Source organism: Hyaena hyaena, unplaced genomic scaffold, assembly GCF_003009895.1.
Source record: "Hyaena hyaena isolate Hyena2069 unplaced genomic scaffold, ASM300989v1 scaffold_953, whole genome shotgun sequence".
NCBI lineage: Eukaryota > Metazoa > Chordata > Mammalia > Carnivora > Hyaenidae > Hyaena > Hyaena hyaena.
The window spans coordinates 82,058-104,305 of NW_024081585.1; the positions used below are offsets into that span (position 1 = coordinate 82,058).

A 22,248-nucleotide genomic window follows, 5' to 3' on the forward strand; every position below is an offset into this window, starting at 1 on the left:
TGTGTCCCAGAGAGGGCATGCAAGTTCTCTGTGCCTCTTCCCACATTTGTCCTATGCATCTCTTAGACCTAGTTGTTCCTGTTACACCATTTTCTTTTTTAAAAGAATTATTTTTTAATGTTTGTTTTTGAGAGAAAGCTCACATGCAAGCGGCAGAGGGGAGGAAAGACAGGGAGACACAGAATCCAAAGCAAGCTCCAGGCTCTGAGCTGTCAGCACAGAGCTCAATGCAGGGTTCAAACTCATGAACCGCAAGATCATGACCTGAGCCAAAGTTGGACACCTAACCGACTGAGCCCCCCAGGCACCCCTATACCATTTTCTAATAAACTGGTAATCCGTTAAGTAAAATGTTTTTCTGAGGTCTGTGATCTATTCTAGCAAATTAATCAGACCTAAAAAGAGGATGATGGGAACCTCTGATTTATAGGCAGTGAGTCAGAAGCACAGCTAACAAGCTGGATTTATAATTAGCATCTGAAGTGGGCAAGGGGCAGTCTTGTAGAACTGAACCCTTAACCTGTGGGACCTCATAGGATTTCCCAGCTGGTGTCACAGAATTGGTATACCTATTAGTACTGCTGCAGCATTAATTGTGTCTCCATTACCTAAAACTTAGTCACCAAAAGAAATCAAAGATTTTTTTGTTTCAAGTTAAAGTTGTTACAGATATCTCAAAATATCATTTATACTCATCACTACTTCGAAATTATGGTAGTGATTAGATTTGGTCCTAGACTATGCCATCTTTTGCATTTTTAAACATATCTGCAAAAATTTTTTTTTTATATTCCTCCCGTCAATAGGTAGAAGCCATGTTCCCACCTCGTGAATCTGGACCACACTCAATGACTTGCACATAACCAACAGAATGAGGTAGAAGTGACAATATGGGACTAGGGGATAAGTCATAAAAGGCAAAACAGCTTTCACCTTCCTTGCTGGAACACAAGCGCCGGGAGCCCTGAACTACCATGTTAATAACTCCAGCCACCCTATGGCTACCATGCTGTGAAGAAAAGCAAGCAAGCCTAACCAGAGACCACATGGAGAGACCTGAAAGACAGAGAAAGCAAGCAAGCTGGCCAGTCCCCAACTGTTCTAACTTCAATTGGTAGAAGCAGCATGTGTATTACAAGGGCTCTCTCCTATGGCTGATGGAACATGAACTAGTCCCAGCCCTGTGTAAGCATCAGAAATTGTTGGGCCTGCTGCTTTTTTGGTGGTCCTTTCCCAAGCCTCATGAAGTTTCAGTCTTCCATTGTGCAGATCAATACTCAGCCAAAGGACAAGGAGGAAAGGCACACCTGGCCAGACAGACCTCAAAGACTCTCTCTGTGCCTCTTACTCCTCTCTGACATCTTCCCATTGGCTTTCTTCAATTTCCATCCAGTCTCTCCCACTCAGTGAAAACATTGGTTTCAGTTTAGGTTCCTCCCTGCTCTGTGTCCTGACCGCTGCCTCCAGGAAGCAGGGTGATGTCATTGTAGGACTTCCCTTATTTCTCTTCTCTCAGGGATCACAATTCTGTATTGCCTGCTGTCTAATATCTGACAACACTGATGTCACATATTATGCCCAATTTTCTAGTTGTTTTGTGGGGAGGGCAATTCTGCAAAAGCAGAGTTCAAATATAACTGTTAAATTTTAAATGAAAAGCTGAATTATGCTGTATGATCTTAAATTAATACTCAAAAGTACAAAGAAAGCCCCTCATACTATATTATTAATAGCAAAGATTCTTTAAAATGTTCTCAGAGTTATCTGTTATCACCTCTAACTTCCAATTCTTTATCTAGGCATATTTTGGCTTCTTCACTGAAAGAGCTCCTATCACAAGAACTATGACCACCCTTATTATTATAGCTGAAGCTTACACTTTAGTTCTTTGCTTACTTGACCTTCTACAGTTGTGAGATCCAATATGGTAGTCACTAGCCAGCCATGTGTAGCTCCTGAGTACTGGAATTGTGGCTAGTTCAAATTAAGGGTGTTGGAGGTATAAAATGAACACCAGATTTCCAGGACTTCATATGAAAAAAAGGATGGAATATGCCTCATTAATTTTACATTAATTACATGTTAAAATGTTTCAGATATAATGGGTTAAACAAAATATATTTCTAAAATAATTTCACCTGTTTCTTTTTACCTGTTTACTATTGCAACAAGAAAATTTATTACCTAGGTGACTTGCATTATACTTCTAATGGCCAGTACTGCTAATTATAGCAACCTCTTGTACTAATAAAACTTCTGTTTGCAACTCTCTCCTTCCATGGATTTTGGGACTTTACTCTTCCCTTCTTTTCTTGCTACCTCCCTCTCTGTTCTTGAGATCTCTCTTTTGAGACCTAAAACTATTGTTCTCAAATTTTGGCATGCTGCAAGTTCACCTAATTGCTTGCCAAAAATGCAGATTCTTAGAGTTTATCTGAAGATTCTAATTTAATCTGGTACAAACATTTCTTATTAAGAAAATTCTGGGGCACCTGGATGGCTCACTTGAGTATCCAATATTGGCTTAGGTCATGATCTTGTGAGTTTGAGCCCTGCATTGGGCTCCCTGCTGTCAGCACAGAGCCCACTTTGAATCCTCTGCTCTCTGCCTCTTCTCCACTCGTGCTCTCTCTCTCTCATAAATAAACATTAAAAATACACATGAAAATTCTTATCTTCCAACTCAAATTCTTCTCATCCCCTCTCTTTTTTCCACCTGCTTAGTGTACATTTTGGGGGTATCTCAAAACTTAACATATTCAACGTTTAATTCTTTGTCTCTATTTTCCTACTTTTACCTTTGTCCTCCCAGTTACCCAAGCTTGGTTACTCCTAGTTAGCAAGTTACTCATTCTCTCCTTCTTCCTCACATCTAATCAGTTATAAAATCCAACTAGATTGAATTGCTTAACCTCTATCCTCTCTGTGCTTCCTTAAACCCCTTACTTCAGGGTTTCTCAGCCTTGGTACTACTGATATTTTAAGCCAGACAGTTCTTTGTTGTGGGCGATTGTCGTGTGCATTGTAGGATGTTTAGAAGTTTCCCTGTATTTATCAGTAGAACCCCCTAGTTTGAACAATGAAAAATGTCTCCAAATATTATCAAATGTATCTGAGGGTGGGGGAGTCACCTCTAACTCCATAGAACCACTGCCTTGGCTGATTGAGGCCCTCATTATTGATCAGCTGCATTAGGGCAAGAGATTCCACCTGGCCCTCCTGCCCAGGACTGTACCCCTTATTTTCTGCACTATAGTTTTACAGTTTTCTTCAGTATAAACCTAGTATCTTTAATATGCCATAAAGAAGGTACTGTCTGTCCTCTACTTACCTCTCCAGCTTCTCATCCCAACTATACTGAATTCCTTGCAGTTTCCTTCAAGATGGAAGAAAGTCATAAGAAGTGTTAGTCACAAGAAGTGCTAAGTACACTAGTAGCTTATGAGACAAATGCAAAGCTCCTAGGATGTTTTATATATAGAATATGAGTAACTACGTACTTTCTGAAACACAGGCAGAATTATGTTAAATATACATAGTAAGTTAGTAAACTATAAGGCATGCCAAAGCTAAATAAAAAATATGATGGAAGACGGTCATTTATAGTCAAACAGGAATGGAAAAACAGGTATGAATAACTGTGCCATCTCTGGGCTGAAAGTTTTGTCAGCCCTAAATTAGCTACCCACAAGTGACACTTAGTATAGTCTCATGTGCTCTATCCAAGAAATGCAAATAAAATTAACATCTGTTCATGGCTCTGATTGCAGCCAGGCATGTTTCCTTATATCTATCCAACAGAGCAGGTGTGAGCCATTGGCCCAAAGCACTTTCCACCTGTGGGCCTCCTGGCTATAACCTCAACTCTAGTTCTCATAAGCATATTATCAGTGGAAAATGCTGATGTGGCCCATAGAACATACAAACATTGCATGATTCAAGTGGTGGTGTCCTTCCACTTGCTTACACCCCATCCTAAGTGTGTCAACTCGCTCTAACTCTTTCCCCTGCCTGGGTATCTAAATTGATTCAATAAACCATGTTTTTCAAGCATCGTAATTTGGTCTGTGAGTCTTCTGTTTCATTACTGCTAGACTAGCTTAACTAGTAGTGTACTTGGAGCCACGGGTGCATCAAGTTAGTTTTCCACACAACAGCTCAATTCAAGCATTAATCTCCCTACTGAATGTCCTTGCTTTCATGCGTCTCTTTATATCCTGTTCATATCCTTGATATGATATATGATCTATTATGGTATTTATCACATCAGGCTGTGATTAACTCTTTACTCCTATGTCTCTCACTAATGTATGAGTTATTTCAAAGTAGAGATAAATTTTATTCTTTTTGTTTCATTATTTCTTAGCAAAGCACCAAACACAAAGTAACAAAAGAATGTGACCTCTGGCAGACACAGTTGAAGGGATTATCTTTTTTTTTTTTTTTTTTTTTTTTGGCTTTTTCCAATTCCCTAGTTCTAAGATCCACTTGATTTAGTAAGCAGCAAAATCCAGCCTGGTTGCCGAGCAGAAAAGAAATAGTAGGAAGGGCCATAGGCTCACTGCAGAAAACAACTTACAGTAGGTGTGTTCTGTATTACTAACAAGCTGGGGCCTTGGTGGACCTTACCTTCTTTCCCTGTCTCACATTTTTCACTTGGGTGGTAAAAAAAAAAAAAAAAAAAAAAAAACACACAAAAAACAATAGTTTGAGTGTTCCCCTCCTCCTATCCCCACCTGAAAATGGCTAAAACCTGAGCCTTTTCAGTCTAAGGAATCACAACCTCTCAAAGACTCTAGATGAATAACACCCACCTCAAAACCTGAGCGCCTAAACTATGGCTGACTAGGGATACAGGAAATAAACTGTGTCTTCCCTCAGAAAATGTACACGCATCTTCCTGGAGCCTACATTTTACTCAAAGTAATAAACACATCTATTTTTACTGTTTATCATTTAAAAATAAAAATTATATATATTTATATATAATTTAAAATACATTTTGGAATATATTTCGTTTGAACAAAAGAAATCACGTAAAACGTGAGACTATATATAAAGGGGCTGTTCTTGAAGTTCTTGTAACTCATTCATTTCTCCAGAGATTAGGAGAAATGGGGTGCAAAAATTTGGCCTCACGCACAGGCGTAGGGATTTGCAAACACAGTCCAAGTTAGTCGAACCCTATTTCGTAAAAAATGGTCCCAAGGAGCTCCCAACTCCCTAACCTGAAAAAACAAACAGTAAAAACTAGACAGCTCCTGAAGCAACCAATGCCTCACCTTGCGTCTTCTGCCAATTAACACCGCCCCGCCCTTTCCTCCCAGGAGGCGGGCCAGTCTCCGATCCTCTCTAGGCTTCTCCAGGGCGTCGCTTTATGGTAGCGCTGAGTCTCTCTAGCCCTTGCCTGCCGTCCTCTCAGTGGTAGGACGGAAGAGAGAAAAAAGCTGGCCGCCAAATCGGCTCTACTTGAAGGCGGGTGCAGCCCAACCTCGGCCGGGGAGAGCTCGAGCTAAGGTGGAAGGGGCCCTGGGGAGGCTCTGGGAAGGGCGGGAGTGTGGAGACGGGTCCTTGGGTGGGAGGGGGGCCCGGGCCGGTTCACGGAAATCCTAAGGAGAGGTGGGAGAGGAGGCCCGGACACATGAAAGAGATCAGCTGCTGCCTGGGGCCTCCTTCGGCCGGCCACCCTGCAGTGGCTCCGACTTCCCCCAGTTCATCTGAGGCCCCTTGTGTCAGGGCCCAGCACAGTTCACGGCCCATCTGTCTCCGCGGGTTGTCGCCTCTTTTCGGGAGACCCGGAGCCCTCAAAGCTATGATTTAGGCTTGTAATATGTACATGAGGGATATTATGGCCCTGAATCTCGTCCACAGCCCGTATCGCTCCTGGTTCGTTTTCATTTTTTAATGAGATCCTCCCAGCACTAGCCGATTGACCCTTGAGGCCGATCAGTATTCGATTTTCCACCCAGTAGCATGAACACAGGAAGTGCTTATTAGACGTATTTGGTAGCTTGACACATTATGATGTGGCTGTCAACTAGGGCCGTTATGCATGTGACCACCACGCTGTTGGGGTGGGAATAATTAAAATGCAGCATCCTGGGGACCTAGTCACCCTGATTTGAAGAGATCCATCCTTGATGTGAGATGGTGACAGTTTCCGAACATGTATTCGAAAGACATTGTTTACCTAGTGCTAGTACTATGCTAGCTAGAGAAGCTACAACTGTAAACAGGAATTAGTTCATTCCTTGTCCTCAGAGGGCTTAATATATTATTGAAAAACATCAGAAATCCCGTGGTGATGAGTGCTATGAAAAGGGAAGTCCCTGAAGTTCCTCTTATTGCGTTGGGTGATGCATAAAATAAAACCGTAAAGCTTCTGCCTTTCAACAGTTGAGAATAGAGAAAACGTTTTAATGCTCCATGAGATTGTTCTGCAGGCACAGAAGGACCTATAATAATAGTATTTGGCGAAGGCACAGCAGATAGGTGAAGACAGTGGTGCTGCCCTGAAGGATAAGTTAGTATTGCCTGGCGCAGAAAGGGCCATTGGCTTTCCAAGCAGGAGTCATAAAGTGTAAAAGAACTTTGCAGGTAGTGTTCAGTCTGCGGTATGTGGCATTTGAACAAGTAATGCCATGCTAGAGAGTCCAGGCTCTTATTTTCTAGGAAGAGATGAAAGTATTTTCAACAGAATGATTCAGAGTTCAGTTTCACAATCACCTACTCAACAACTGTAAAGTATTTTTTCAGGGTTTGGGCCACATCCAAAACCAGGTAGAACAAGGAGAGCTTTACTCCTTCTTCTTGGTCTAGAAGCAGTCTCTCCGTTGCCGAAATCCCACTTCAGTCTTTTTGACCTTTAAGGGCTAGAAGACTAGAGACAAATTGCAGATGGGGTTTGGAAGCCTGAAGGGTTTGCTAAATTCTTCCCAAAAATGATCTGAAACTACACTCGACAAAGAAGAAAATCTGAAGGGAATATATTAGGTAAAACTAGAATAAATCATCAGGACCTAATTAAGAGAGATTCTTCATATAAAAGTAAAATTAATTTTCGTGGGGTTTTTTTTTTTTTTTTTTGGTTTTATTCATTTAACAAGAACTCGAATGTTATAACAGGCTCTGTGCTGGGCAACTAGAGCTCTAAGCTTCAGTTTCTTCATCTGTAAATGAGGATGATAGTATTTATCTCACTGTTGTAAAGGTTAGTGAGATGCTTGGTGCTGTACCAAAGTGATACTTTGACTATATTTTGGTTTACCTTCTCTTTACCTTATTGGGTCTGAGTCTTAAGTATTAGACTATCTCATTTGGCTCTTTAACCCTTCTGTTGGTGTCCATTCATGTGTAGTGTGACTAGTATTTGAAGATAATGAACACAAAAAGTCATTCACAAGAGGCATGACTTGTACGTGTGGGCCTGTGACTAAAACTGCTGATTTGCAAAGTAGGGGTAGATGAAATTTTTTTCTGAAAATTTTTTCATTAAAAACAAGAGACAATTTGGGAAAATGCCGTGTAAATTTCTAAGACCCCCCTGAAAGAAAAAAGGCATTGTTCATGAAAGGGAAAGATTCTTATAAGTTGATCTAAAAATTTCAATAAATTTATTGCTTGGTTAAATTTTCTCTTAGGGCTATTTTTTCACTATTATTAGGGGACTGGAAAAGCTGTATTAAGGAAACCAAATTATTGGAAAATGTTGACAATATCACCCCTCTAAAAAAAAAAAATTACCTCCTTGATGAATCCCTCTTCCTCTGGTGTGGTTTTGTTAGTGGCAGTGATGGCTGTGGTGTCCTGCTTTAATTCCTGTAGGAGCCCTGCTAGAATGTCCTAGACCTGGTGTTATTAGGAAAGCTTGCTGGCCTCATTTCCTTGTTATGAGCTCGCTCAGCTGTGTTTAACCTGCCTACCTTAGAGTTTAGTAATGGATAGCAAGTGATAATGCTTAAAGGCTTATTCCATAGAATCTTAATATATATGTATAAATTTTAAATAAATTAATTTTTCTAAAAAACCAACTCCTACATAAAGAGAACAGATTGGTGGTTGCCAGATGTAGGGGGTCGGCAAAATGGGTGAAGAGGATCAGAAGGTACAAACTTCCAGGTATGAAATAAGTAATGGGGATGTGATATACAGCATGGTGACTATAGTTAATAACACTGTATTACATATTTGAAAGTTGCTAAGGAAGTAAATCTTAAAAGTTCTCACAAGATAAAAAGTGTAACTGTGTGGCGATAGATGTTGACTAGATTTGCTGTGGTTGTCTTTCACAATATAGGCAAAATACCGAATTTTTACCTTGTATACCTGAAACCAATAATGTTATATGTAAATTATACCTAAATTTAAGGGGGAAAAAAACCTCAACTCAAGTTTCTTGAGCTTGCAGGGTTCAAATCATACGATCATACCAAGAGAAAATAACTTTATTCCTGCCTAAGGTGGTTGAAGGGGTCTAATCTGTTCTACACTTATTTCATTGTTTCTTGACTCTTCTAGTATTGCTGTAAAAATATTAAATGTTATGGGGCGCCTGGGTGGCTCAGTCGGTTAAGCGTCCGACTTGGGCTCAGGTCGTGATCTTGTGGTTCGTGGGTTTAAGCCCCGCTTCCGGTTCTGTGCAGGCAGCTCAGAGCCTGGAGCCAATTTCAAAATCTGTGTCTCCCTCCCTCTCTGCCCCTCCCCCGCTCATGCTCTGTCTCTTTCTGTTTCAAAAATAAATAAAATATTTTTTTTAATTTTAAAAAAATATTAAATGTTGATTTTGGAATCACAAAACACTATATTTAGGCACTGAATGTTGGCAACCCTAAAGCAACAGAAAGTCCAAACTGCAAAAATTTTTTAGGGCTTTTTCAAATAAAAAAAAAATCCAGAGTTAGTAAGGAGAGACTTTATTTGAAAGGTATGGCAATAGAGGAAAAGGAACTATTGCAGTGAAGAGAATTCTCTGACCAAAAGATCTACCAGTATCTCCAGGGAAGAGGAATAAACTGATGCTGCAACAGAACTCATTGATCCAAAATTCAGAGATCTGGGGGAAGGAGAGAAACCTAAAATAAGGCTAAAAAGGATTTTTGTTCTGATTGGTCAGTTTTGACATGCAGTTAAGATTCACAGATTTGTAAATGAGGCAGAGATTGGGAGTTTTGATGACCTTTGTCCTAGTCACAGGTAGACAAGGGGGTATCCTCAGAGTCTTTTAGAAGCCATAAGGAGAATGGTGGGAGGATTTCCTTAACCGTGACTCTTGAAGAACAAGAAACATCAGTCTCAGGTAAAATTCAACTTCCCAAAAGGCATTTTTACTGTTTGAAATGGAAAATGAGTACACAAATAAAATTCATCCAAACCTCTGTACAGGAAGGCCTTCAGAGACCCGTCGATCCTTCAGGAATTAAGTGTTAGTATTTGTAAACCTTACATCACAAAGTATAGTTTAAAAGTATTTGAAGACCTGGATCTCATTTGTATCAGAGTGAAACCTTCCCAAAAGGTGGTGGAGAAAAACTAAATTAATCAGGCCTAAATGAGCACATTTAGGGTTTTTTGTTTGTTATTGGTTTCCATCTTATCTGATTAAAAACAGAACTTTTAGGGACACCTAGGTGGGTCAGTCAGTTAAGCATCCTACTCTTGATTTCAGCTCAGGTCATGATCTCACAGTTCATGGGTTCGAGCCCTGCATTGGGCTTTGTGCTAATGGTGAGGAGGCTGCTTGGAATTCTGTCTCCTTCTCTTTGCACCTTCCCCACTCATTCTCTCTCTGTTTCTCTCTCTCTCAAAATAAATAAACTTTAAAAAATTAAAATAAATAAAAACAAGACTTTTTTTCCTTTTAAGAGGAATGGTAGATATACTGCTTAAAGTGATTGGCTCGAGATAATTAATCTCTTCCTATGTTTAAAAGAATTTTCTCCAAAAGGGGTGGAAGTAAAATCATGATGGTTTACACAGATATAAAATTATGAACATATGACTTTTGTTTACCTTATTAATGAGGAAACAATGTTGTAACTAATTCAAATGACAAAAGAGGAGACATATTTATTGATCAGGACTATTGAAACGAGCAAATGGAGGCAAAACTGTCTTCAGCAGTTGGCGCAGCAGTCCGTTGAGCCTCCATTAGATAGAATTTACAAGAATATAGACAAGAATTGTATTTGCATTGTTCTTCATTATCCATTATCTACAGTTGTCAGCTGAGAAATAGCTGAAAGGCAGTTGAAGTCACAGGGCTCTTCTTAATCAGAATGTGAAAACCCTGACCTCTGTGCTTTCAACGACATAGATATTTCTCTTATAAATATCTGTTTTATCAAATTTATGACTCCCCTCCCCTCAGTCTTCCCCATGTCAGACTTCCTGGAAGGTAAGTTCATGTTTGGGTATGTATTTTCCTTTTTTTTTTTTTTAAATATACTTTATAAATATGGAAGATGCTTGGTTAATGTTCTTTTAATTGAATTACCTGAAGCAGTGGATCTCAAAGTAGTATGCTTACATATCACCTGGGTTTTGATTTTGTTTTTGTTTTGTTTTTTTTATGTAGATTCTGATTGAGTAGGTCTAGAGTCCTTACTGAGATCCCCCTTTTCTAATAAGTACTGGTTCATACAGTAAGTAGTGGTACATTTCTGATTATGTTAATTAAGAAAGGTGTTCTATTAATCATTACTGGAGAACATTGCATCATGCTGTAGGTAAAGGGAGAAACATGAAGCTACTGGACTGTCACTGGAAGAACTGTGGGCCACATTGCCAGAACATAGACCAAAACGAGCAAAAGGAACATTGCTGGGAAATAGATGCAAAGAGCCGTATAGCAGAACTTTAGCTTAGGCAAGAAAGACAGAAATAAGGACATTAGGTACTACAACAGGGGAGAAGCACCCAGAGGCTATAATTTTTAGAAGACAGGCAATAACCAATTAAGATCACTGGCTGAAATTTTGTGCTCCTTGAGGTAGCCTGACCTTTCAGTAGCTAGCCTAGGAATAGATCAGAAGGAAACTTATGTAATTCAAGCAATAAAATTTTATTGATGCAAGTGTATATACTTTTACCCTGACAGTTTTAATTTTTTTTAATGTTTATTTTTTGAGAGAGAGAGAGACAGAGCATGAGTTGGAGAGAGCCAGAGAGAGAGGGAGACACAGAATCCGAAACACTTCCAAACTGAGCTGTCAGCACAGAGCCCAACACAGGGCTCAAACTCATGGATCTGAGCTGAGGATCTGAGCCAACGCTTAACCAGAGGAGCCACCCAGGTGCCCCTACTGTGACATTTTAAATGAGTGATACAATTGTACCATTGAATTTTAATCAGTGTGTAAAACTTATTTATTTATTTTTACTGTGACTGGCAGTTTATCTTCTACCTGAGAGGACAGTTTAAATTTAAACTGAGCAGGTCCCATAATTTATTCATGGTGAGTTCAGCTTTCTTTTAGCAACAAATAAGAAGTGGTGCATAATGTGAAGCTGGTACCAAAGAAACATCTCCACTTCTAGGAAGATGCAAAAAAAAAAAAAAAAATGCATAGTAAATGAGGTTGCCAAGTTAAGCAAATAAAAATACAGCATGCCCAGTTAAATTTGAATTTCAGAAAAACAAATTAATTTTTTAGCAATATTTGGGATATAATTAAAATATATGTGCATTATCTAGAATTCATATTTAACTGAGCATATGGTATTTTATATGGCAAGTCTAATAGTAAATCTACTCTAACAGCAACACCAGAGGGACGACTGCTTAGAAAATGGTATTACACAGCAGTTTAATTCCTACAAGTGTTTCTCCAAAAATTATAGTACGCAAAAGTATGCCAAGAGCTCAAAATAGTTGGAAGCACCTGTTTACCAGAAGAGGAAGTTTTCAAGGACCGAGAGGGTCATGGCTAAGTTGAATTAAAAATACATTTAACTCTAGGGGCACCTGGGTGGCTCAGTCGGTTGAGCGTCCAGCTTCGGCTCAGTTTATGATCTCATGGTTCATGGGTTCAAGCCCCGTGTAAGGCTCTGTGCTGACAGCTAGCTCAGAGCCTGGAGCCTGTTTCAGATTCTGTATCTCCCTCTCTCTCTCTCTGACCCTCCCCTGCTCACGCTTGCTCGCTCTCTCTCTCTCTCAGAAATAAAAAAACAGACAAACAAAACCCCCACATTTAACTCTTATACATTCCAACCAAGAGTTCAGGTTCATAGTGGCTAAAGATTACTAAAATAATTTATGCTGTTGTGGAAGAAGTCCAAGCAAATACTTGGAAAAAAGTGGAGGCACCAGGGTGACTCAGTGGGGTAAGCATCCTACTTTGTTTTGCTCAGGTCATGATCTCATGGTTGGTGAGTTTGAGCCCCATGTATGGCTCTGCGCTGACAGCACAGAGCGAGCTTCAGATTCTGTCTCTCTCTGCTCCTGCCCCTCTTGTGTGTGTTCTCTCTCTCAAAAATGAGTAAATATTAAAAAGTGGTTTAATATGAGTTAATCTTATTTCCAAGTCTCTGAGAGAGCTTACTTAAAAAGAAGTACATTGGTACAACTTGCAGTCTTGCTAATAAACTCTAGTGAACCATGTAATAATTTAAACAAGATAAAAGGAAAGTAAAGAAACAGACACCCCAGTAGCCAAGGAAAAGAATTTCCTAACAGATAAAAATGTATTCTATGGACAGGTAGAATTTCCAAAAAGAATTTTCTAAGTCACAAAATGCTTTTTCTGTCAAATATGGTCAGGGTGGTACAAGTGTTTGAATGCTAAGAAATAATTTTCTTAATAATAAGAAGAAATAATTTTCACAGTATCACAGATTAGTGGCTACAGATTGGGGATAGTACCTACAAATATAAAGAATCGAGTGTTAATAAGACATTAAACAATAGCAGTTTCCAAAATGTGCTGATCAGGTTTTTTTCTTTGTGTTGACTGTTAAGAAAGTTCAGAGCCAGATTTGTGTCCCATATCTCTTAAAATACAGTACAGCATAGCTTGTTTTATAATCCTATCTCTGGCTTCCTCTTTTCCACTCCTTAATTTATTTTAATCCACATTTCCATTAAAAGAAAGCTATCTGTATGAAGCAAGCCATATTATCTGTTGTAATTGGCACCATTATTTGGGAAGTTAAATAGAATAAGAATATATAAATATGCTCCACCTTAACTAGCTTTTAAACACCTTAAGTTAAAACGTTCAGTGACATTTTGAACTTTAAATTGTATTCTGTTTTTTAACTTAAATTTAGTATTTTAACTGAAAAGAGATGTATATTTGCCATTTTTTGTTAACAGGAGACCAGAGTCATCTTTGTATATGGCTTTATTGATTACAGTTTTTCTCTGCAGAAAACATTGCAAAGTATGTAAGCTTTCTAATGAATTTTTTTTTAATGTGGAGCAAAGTTTGTAAAAACACTTACAAAACTGCAGGATCCTAGATCTTACAGTATTCTGCCACCATCCAGATTTCAGTGGTTCACATATATATTTTTTTAATGTTTTTATTTTGTCTAATGTTATTTATTTTTGAGAGAGAAAAAGAGGGCACAAGCTGGAGAGGGGCAGAGAGAGGGAGAGGGAGGATCTGAAGCAGTCTGTGCTGTCTTCACAGAGCCCAATGGGGGGTCTCAAACTCGCCAACTATGAGATCATGACCTGACCTGAAGTCAGATGCCCGGTCCACTAAGCCACCCAGGCGTCCCTCACATAATTTTCAAGTTGTTTTCCTTCCTAGTGACTTATATTTGTTGAATCTTTTCTTAAGAATTCAACAAAGGTTTTCTATATGCTTTGAAAACTATTTATGAAAAATTTCAAGTAGTACAGAAAATGAAACACTTGTGTTACATGCCACCAAGTTTTATCTTCCATAAATATCTTTAAAAAGGTTCCTTCCTCCTTAGATGTATATATACCACAAATTTGTATTTCTTCTTTTTTTAATTTATTTATTTATTTTGAGAGAGAGAAAGCCTGCACATGTGGACGTGTGCCCAGGGAAGGAGCAGAGAGAAAGGAACAAGGAGAATCCCAACCGGGCTCTGTGCTGACAAGGCAGCACGTAGGGCTCCATCTCATGAACCATGAGATCAAGACCTGAGCTGAAATCAAGAGTTGCGGGTCACTGAACCCACTGAGCCACCTAAATGCCCCAAATTTGGTATTTCTTAATCTGATGTATATTTTAGCATGATTCATTTTTTTATCCATAAACCATATACACTGTTTTGTGTGTGTTTAAAATTTTAAATAAATGGTATATATCCTTTTACAACTTTATCACCTCAGATTGTCTTTGAGATTTATCCATGTTGATTCATAGAATTCCTGTAGGCTAGTCATGTTGCCTGTCCTGTAGAAGTCCCTGATGAGTAACCCATGGTGTCTCATTCTTAAAATTGGGTTCTTTTCCAACTTTTCTTTGAAAATAAATACTCAAAGTCCTTGTGCTCATGTGGGACATATATTTTTCTGGCATTGACACCTAGAGCTGAAAGTGCAAGGTCCTGGGATGTGGAATTCTTTAATTTTGTCAGAAATTGCCAAAAACACTCTACAGCCATTGCAGTTTATATTCCTACCAGTGTATAAGGAGCATGTAAGAGTTGGCCACATCTTAATCAGCACTAGGTTATCAGATTTTAAAATTTTGCCAAGCGAATGTTTGACAAGTGATATTTAATTTACTTTTTTTTTTTTTTTTTTAACAACAATAAAGGTTGAACATCTTTGCATAACATTTTTTGGCTATTTTATTCTCGTCCTCTGTGAATTGCCTATCTGTTTTTTGTTTTTGTTTTTGTTTTTAGTTTTCTAATGGGTTCTTTGTCATTTTCTAATTGATTTGTAGAAGTCAGGATTTTTTTTTTTGTATATTTGGTATAATAATCCTAACCATACTTTTCAAGTGTGGCTGTTTTTCTCCCTTTAGAATTATAAGGAAATGTTTAATTTTGACGTATAATCAGGTATATCCATCTTTTTCCTTTGGTATGTGCTTTCTTGTTTGAGAAATTCTCCCAATGACATAAAGTTTTCTGTATTGTCTTTCTTTTTTTAAATGTTTATTTAGTTTTGAGAGAGACAGAGCATGAGTGGGGAAAGGACAGAGGGAGAGGAAGAGAAAGAATCCCAAGATTGTGAGATCATGACCTGAGCCAAAACCAAGAGTTGGAAGCCTAACCAGCTGAGCCATCCAGGCTCACATCCTTTCTGTGTTTTCTTTTAAACATTTGTACATTTTTTCTTTTCCTGTTTATTTAATCTGTCTGGAATGATTTTTGTTTGTGAGAAAGAGATCTTAGTCTGTCTTTTTCCATGTGGTTAGCTCGTTATCCCCTAATCTTTTAATCTTCTCCCCCATTAAGGTATAATACCCTGTAACACTGATTTTATAAAATCATGTGTCATATACCACACCAAACCCTCATCTTTTTATGGATTTATCTATACTATACTGATACCACAGTTTTAATAGTAATAGCTTTATAGCAAATAAATAACTTGCTTTGTTTTCCTTCAAGACTACCTTGACTTTCTTGGATTTTTACTCTGCCAAGTAAATGAAATGCTAAATTCCAAGGTGGAATGAGTGGAATACTGAGATTTTATTGGAATAGTATTGAATTTATAGATAAAATTGGTGGAGAATATATATACTTTGGTCAGATTTCCCATGATTAATTTCTACATTTATTTAGGATATCTTTTTTGTCTTTCTGTTTGATAATTTTCTTCGTAAAAGTCCTGCATATCTAATGTTTATTGTAGGCTTTTGGTAAATGCCATTCTATTCCTTGCTTATTAAGAGTTTCTTTTATGGGGCACCTGGGTGGCTCAGTCGGTTAAGTGTCCAACTTCAGCTCAGGTCATGATCTTACGGTTCGTGGGTTCGAGCCCTGCGTCCTCGGCTCTGTGCTGACAGCTAGCTCAGAGCCTGGAGCCCGCTTCACATGCTATATCTCCCTCTCTCTCTGACCCTCCCCTGCTCGCGCTCACTCACTCTCTCTCAGAAATAAATAAAGCATTAAAAATATATATATATTAAAAAAAAGAGTTTCTTTTAAGTAAGTGTTGAATTTCAGCAAACGCTTTTTCAGCAGTTTACCAGATAAAAAGTTTGCAGCACGAATCTGACTCTTCAATGTTTTCTCTAGGGCAATCAACACATGACCTACTAGAGAGAGATCTGTACACAAAATCTAACAAGGGAAATTTGCTAGAATCAAGAGTGATGGATCCATGTTCCGTTGGAGTCCAGCTCCGTACCACGAATGAGTGTCATAAAACCTACTATACTCGTCACACAGGTTTCAAGACTTTGCAAGAACTGTCATCAAATGATATGCTTTTACTTCAACTTAGAACTGGAATGACACTTTCTGGGAACAACACCATTTGCTTCCATCATGCAAAAATTTACATTGACAGATTTGAGGATTTGCAGAAGTCATGTTGTGATCCATTTAACATACACAAAAAACTAGCCAAAAAAAATTTGCATGTAATTGACTTAGATGATGCCACTTTTCTGAGTGCAAAATTTGGAAGACAGCTTGTACCTGGGTGGAAGCTTTGTCCAAAATGTACACAGATAATCAATGGAAGTGTGGATGTTGATTCCGAAGATCGGCAGAGAAGAAAACCTGATTCAGATGTATGTATGGCAGCCATTTTTTTCTGCTGTATTACTTCTACAATGTGGGGTTTTGTTGAACTATAAAGAAATCATTTATATTATTACTTATTATACTAATTATAAATTAAAGTTGGGGAGGTGAAAGTAAATGGTTTTCTAAATATTTCCATGTATCCAGACTGGATGATAAACCAGGCTTGAGAAAGAAATAACATACATGCCCAAGACTTAAGCTGTAACTCCCAGGGCTAAGATGTCAGGAGTGGCTTTTAGAACATCCTGGTAAAGCCAGGATCTAATTAGTATTGTAGTTTCATTTCTAATACCAAAGTAACTCAGTGAGACATGCCTGCCAGTGAAGATCTGTATAGAACAATGAATTCCCCTTATGAAAGACTTGAAAATTACCACTTTAAAATAAACACCAGAGAAATGTCTTCCAATAATTGTTTCTTCAACCTTTCTTTTTTCTTTGGCATTAATACCATTCTCGTTTGAGTTTTTTAGATGCTTGGGAGTTTCCTTTGCTTCTAGCTCTGAATTCTTACTTGGTATGATCGGGCTAATTTTAGTACTCCCTATGGTCAAAAAGCATACATTTTTACATTGTAAATACTAAATATTTAAAACTCTCCCTTATTCACATGCCTACATTCAGATTATTTAACTATATCAGAAAAAAACCCTGAGATTGAGATTTCATAAAGCTATCTGGGTATAGAACAAAGACAGGTGTATCAAAGGAGCACTTTTCAAAATTTCTATTTATAACCCATTTATAATTCTTGCTGCTGGGATATTTTTCTCAATTTCCTCCTTTTCATTATATTAATAAACCAAATTAAAAGATAATTAAAATTTTAAATTATATGTAGTACTTCCCTTTTGTTCTCCCCTCAAAGGACCCAGTGTTACCTTGCAGTTCCTACTAGGTACTTGCTACTGTCACTATAGATATCTTCTCCATTTCATTTATCTGTTGCTCTGTTTAATGTATCACATAAACTGTTTTTTCCCCCAGATAACCAACTTAAATCCTTAACCATCAAAATTTTGTTTTACCAACGCTTTTTAAAAAGATGATAATACTACTGTTTCAGGACTTGAAACCATATTATCTCTCTGCTTTTAAATATATATAGAATTATAGAATTTTAAGGACTCAAGATCATATTAGGAGCCTCAGTTTTTGTTTTTATTTTTGTTTCTGTTAAAGATTTTTTTAAGGTAATGTCTACACCAGCATGGGCTTGAACTCAACCCAAGATCAAGAGTTGCACACTCCACTGGCTGAGCCAGTCAGGTGCCCCAGGAAACTCAGTTATATACTGTTGGGTCACACAGCAGTTTTTCTGCCTTTTCTTCCATATTGGCAGGAACCATAGCAGTTTTCACCAGGCTTATCACTCCTTCTAATAGGCCAGAGACTAAAATTAGGTAATGAAAATATTACAGATAAGTTAACCAATAACCTCTGGATATTGTCTAGGGCTGTATAAATTTTGTTGTACTTGGGCTCTCAAACCTTTTTCTTTTTTGTGAATTCCAGACTGTCCTTCAGGTTAAGGAATAATTGGGATTAACATTAAGTTAAATATTAATCTATTCATAGTCTGCTGTCAAGATTTGAGTTGATAATTTGTTTACCTTTATTCAGGGAAGAACTGCTAAAGCTTTGAGGTCATTGCAATTTGCAAACCCAGGAAAGCAAACTGAATTTGCTCCAGAAACTGGTAAAAGAGAAAAAAGAAGGCTCACAAAAAATGCAACTGCTGGTTCTGACAGGTAGGCTGTGTGTTCCCTGAAGACCTGTGTTAACCTGCTGCTTCATGTCTGTTATTGTTTCACATCTTTCTTTGGAGTTTTGAATTTTCTGGGTGGAATTTTAAACTGGATAATCTGCGATGAGTAAGAATCTCCAAGGGCTGCATATAAAATGAAGGCATCCCTTTCAGCTCTAAAAATTTATTTCTAAGGAAGTGTCAATGAAGTGAACAAGTTAACATGTTTGGCGTGAGAACTAAAATTCAAACATATTTAAAACAATTTTTTGAAAAGTATCGGTATTATGTAATTGGTATATCACCTTTCTATGGGTGGCAGCCAAAAAGTAAATCTTAGGAAAATTCAAGGTTGCTTTTTATTTTTTACATGTCTGAAATAGAAAGTTATGGTACAGTCAACAGAACAAATGAGAAACTAAATTGTTTAGAATATGACTTTTTAAACTGAACATTTCTAAACTAAACTAAACTGGCTCAAGAGGTTAAGTGTCTGGCTTTTGGTTTCTGCTCGGGTCATGGTCTCACAGATTGTAGGACGGAGCCCTGCATAGGGGCAGGGGCCGGCAATGCAGAGCCTGCCTGGGAAAACACAGGTGGGACAAAGAAATGTTAGCATAATCATTCAGAATTATTTTCTATGTATGCCATTTATTCCATCTGTTAAGGTTTTCCATTGAGCCTTTGAAGTGTTTTTAGGTCAGATTTGCTTGAGTCCATTAAAGAACAAGAAACAGATTAATTGCAGTATAAAAACCGATAGGGTAATAGAGATTGGTAACCAACAAAATGTACCATTATTAAGCAGCCTGTTGTTGTTGTTGTTAAGGGAAGGGGAAAATATTTTTAACAGAAATAATACTTTTTTAGAAATAGTTCTGGGCCATTCCTTTACTGAGTTGACTTTTAAATGGACTTCTAGAGACATATTCAGACCCTTTGGATTTGTCTCAACAATTTAGAATGAGGTCTCTTCTTCTCACAACAGAGTTCATTTACTTACTAGTGATTATAAAGTAGGCTTGAGTCTGGTAAGTTGTGTGCCTGTTTTGCAGGACTTCATCCGTAATTCAAAATATTTTACTTCCTTCCATTTTTTTTAATCTTTTTTCAGTTAATCAAAAATAACATTTTTTTGAAGTGTCATTGATCTTGTGTTTCCTTTTCCAGACAAGTGATACCAGCAAAGAGTAAGGTCTACGATAGCCAGGGCCTGCTGATTTTCAGTGGAATGGACCTCTGTGACTGTCTTGATGAAGACTGTTTAGGATGTTTCTATGCTTGTCCAGCCTGTGGTTCCACCAAATGCGGAGCTGAATGCCGCTGTGACCGCAAGTGGCTATACGAACAAATCGAAATCGAAGGAGGAGAAATCATTCATAACAAACATGCGGGATAATTTGTGGTATCAAATTGTAGGGAAAGATCCCATTTCTGTTTCTAAAACTCTGTCACTGTCAGAAGCATTCTAAAGTTGATTGCCAAATGATGAAAATTTGAAAACCACCTCAGCATGCAGTCATTGTGCACTAGTGTTACACTTAGGGTGCTTTAAGATTTATTATTTGATATCAGTTTACATGGGCTTTTACTCAGCAGTCAGCTTTAAGCCTGTCTGGGTCAATGTCAACAAGTGGGTAAAGGCAGTCCTCCATTAGCACAGTTCAAATTTCACTCCCACAGTATATACTGTGACTGGTTACAAGAAGTACAAACTTCCCTGCTGGCTCTTTGTCCATAAGTCATTATGTAACAGATATGCCTCCTCATCAGTAACCAATCAGTGACCTTCTCTCAGATCCCTCTAGTGGTTGGTTACCGCATATCTGTCATTCAGTTTGCTCCTAGACAGCAAAGCGTGTGGTTGTCTCGTCTCCATGTCACCCATGTGACATTTTACAAAAGTGGGTCATCAAAATAACTGGCCACCAAAGGTAAAAGTGCAGTGAGGAAATGAAAAACGATCGTGCTAGATGTGAGATTTGCATTGAATGTAGATGGAGTTGTAGGAGAAATCGCTGATGGGGATGTTGACAGTGCTTTTTCTAGATCCTCCGTATGCATCTAGAGGAAGCTCGCAGAGGGAGGCAATGTAAATAGGGAAATTGGCCGTGATGAGAAGCTTGAATATATGCCAGAAGATGTGATAGTAAGAAACTTCACGTTAAAGGAAACTACAGTGATTTTACAACATTGAAAGCACAAAAGAGGAGATGGTAGAAGTGGATCCAAACTTGAGTATTTGCAGTGATATAGGTCAGATGCCTATGTAGTATCCCAAGTTAGCAAAAAGGCAGACTGCTCTTGATTAGTTTTTTGCAACGAAATAATGCTTTAATTCTCAGTGCTTCTAAAGCTTTAAAATGCAGTATACTAAAATACTTTCTTATACAATGTTTTCATTTTCTTTTACATTTATAACTGACAGTTTTTAATATTTTGACAGGTTTTTGGAGGTCACAAAACATTTTCCCCATTGATTATTAAGCTTGCTTTGAATGGCCATTTTTATGGTCCACCGCTACTGTGTAAGCCAAGGATTGTAGCTGAGAACAGTGCCTACTTCAGGAAAAGTTAATTTGGATAAAACTAGGTGGTTTAGTCTTAAAACTATCTTGGAAATAATCTACATATCTAAATGCTAAAATTCTTCTAACTACTTACCCTTAAAGAAAAAGTTTTAGCATTGTAAACCTTTCATTGTTTAGACCATACATTCTTGGTGAAAATTTGTTCTTGGTGGCAAAGATCTTATTATGTATAAAGTGTGGATATTCATATAATATTATAAACAGGGATACATGGTATCTTAAAGTTTTGTAAGGTGGTAATTAGGATCCAAGGGGCTAAAAAAAAGGCTTTAAGGAAATAGTAATGAAAAGGGAAAAAAGTGGAGAAACATTGGTAGAGACGGAATATAAATTATTTGGAAATTGATTGAATCTTGATGTACTGGTTTTGTATGGAACTCCTATGGGTGCTGTTTGGAGAATGCGAATGGGTGATAACTTCTCTGCCCCTTTTTCAAGCAGCTACCTGTCTGTCTAAAATCTTTTGTCAGCGAGGCCATTGCCACTAAACTAGGTTTTTGCTTTGTTTTCCCTAAGTTATAGTACTTCAGTTTAAGATAAGCTTTTAGTAGTTTCAAATATGTTTTAGTCATTGAAACCAAGTTTATGCAGCTAGTTTGATTGGATTGACCAGTGGAGGTTTATTTTTATTTCTGTATACTTAGGTATCTGTGTAACAGGTTTTACTTTGATGGAATGCCATTTTGAACCATGTATTTTCATTAATTTATAATTGTCCACTGACCTAGTTATCAGAACTATAGTTAGTATCAATTCTTTAATTCACATTTGAACAGAACACTGGCAAAAAAATACTTTGGCTTTATATACTTAAATTAGATGACTAGTTTTTTTTGGAGTTTTTCTTTCTGAATTAAGGAAATATTTTGTTATAGAAGATACAGACACTTCTAATTTTATCTGAACTTCTGGGTTCATTAGACCTTAGTTGCATTACTACCAATTTTTTTTTTTTCCCCTTTGGTTATAAGTAAGTATGACTTATATTGCTTAAGCTTTTCAGGGGCACCTGGGTGGCTCAGTCAGTTAAGTGTTATACTTCAGCTCAGGTCATAATCTCATAATCTCATGGTTCTGTGCTGACAGCTCAGAGCCTGGAGCCTGCTTCGGATTCTGTGTCTCCCTCTCTCTGCTCCTGTTCCCCCCACCACCCCCCAACCCCCCCACCCCCCGCTCACAATCTGTCTCTCTCAAAAAATAAAAAAACATTAATAAGCA

The 22,248-nt window shown here is 37.9% G+C and overlaps 1 protein-coding gene across 1 annotated transcript; it reads left to right on the forward strand.

Moving 5' to 3' along the window:
- The first annotated feature begins 5,430 nt into the window (after positions 1–5,430).
- On the forward strand, positions 5,431–22,046 carry LOC120223114 (ADP ribosylation factor like GTPase 14 effector protein). Its single transcript, XM_039221155.1, has 4 exons — positions 5,431–5,517; positions 16,177–16,676; positions 18,316–18,443; positions 19,610–22,046. The coding sequence occupies exons 2-4, from the start codon at positions 16,254–16,256 to the stop codon at positions 19,836–19,838; spliced, it is 780 nt and encodes a 259-aa protein (XP_039077086.1). The 5' UTR covers positions 5,431–5,517; positions 16,177–16,253; the 3' UTR covers positions 19,839–22,046.
- Positions 22,047–22,248: the final 202 nt, after the last annotated feature.

Bases quoted from the DNA above. Each gene is read 5' to 3' on its own strand.
- LOC120223114 (XM_039221155.1), top strand. From the start codon at position 16,254: ATGGATCCATGTTCCGTTGGAGTCCAGCTCCGTACCACGAATGAGTGT. The intron at 16,677-18,315 runs GTATGTATGGCA...ACCTTTATTCAG, and splicing joins GAAGAAAACCTGATTCAGAT to GGAAGAACTGCTAAAGCTTT. The intron at 18,444-19,609 runs GTAGGCTGTGTG...TTCCTTTTCCAG, and splicing joins GCAACTGCTGGTTCTGACAG to ACAAGTGATACCAGCAAAGA.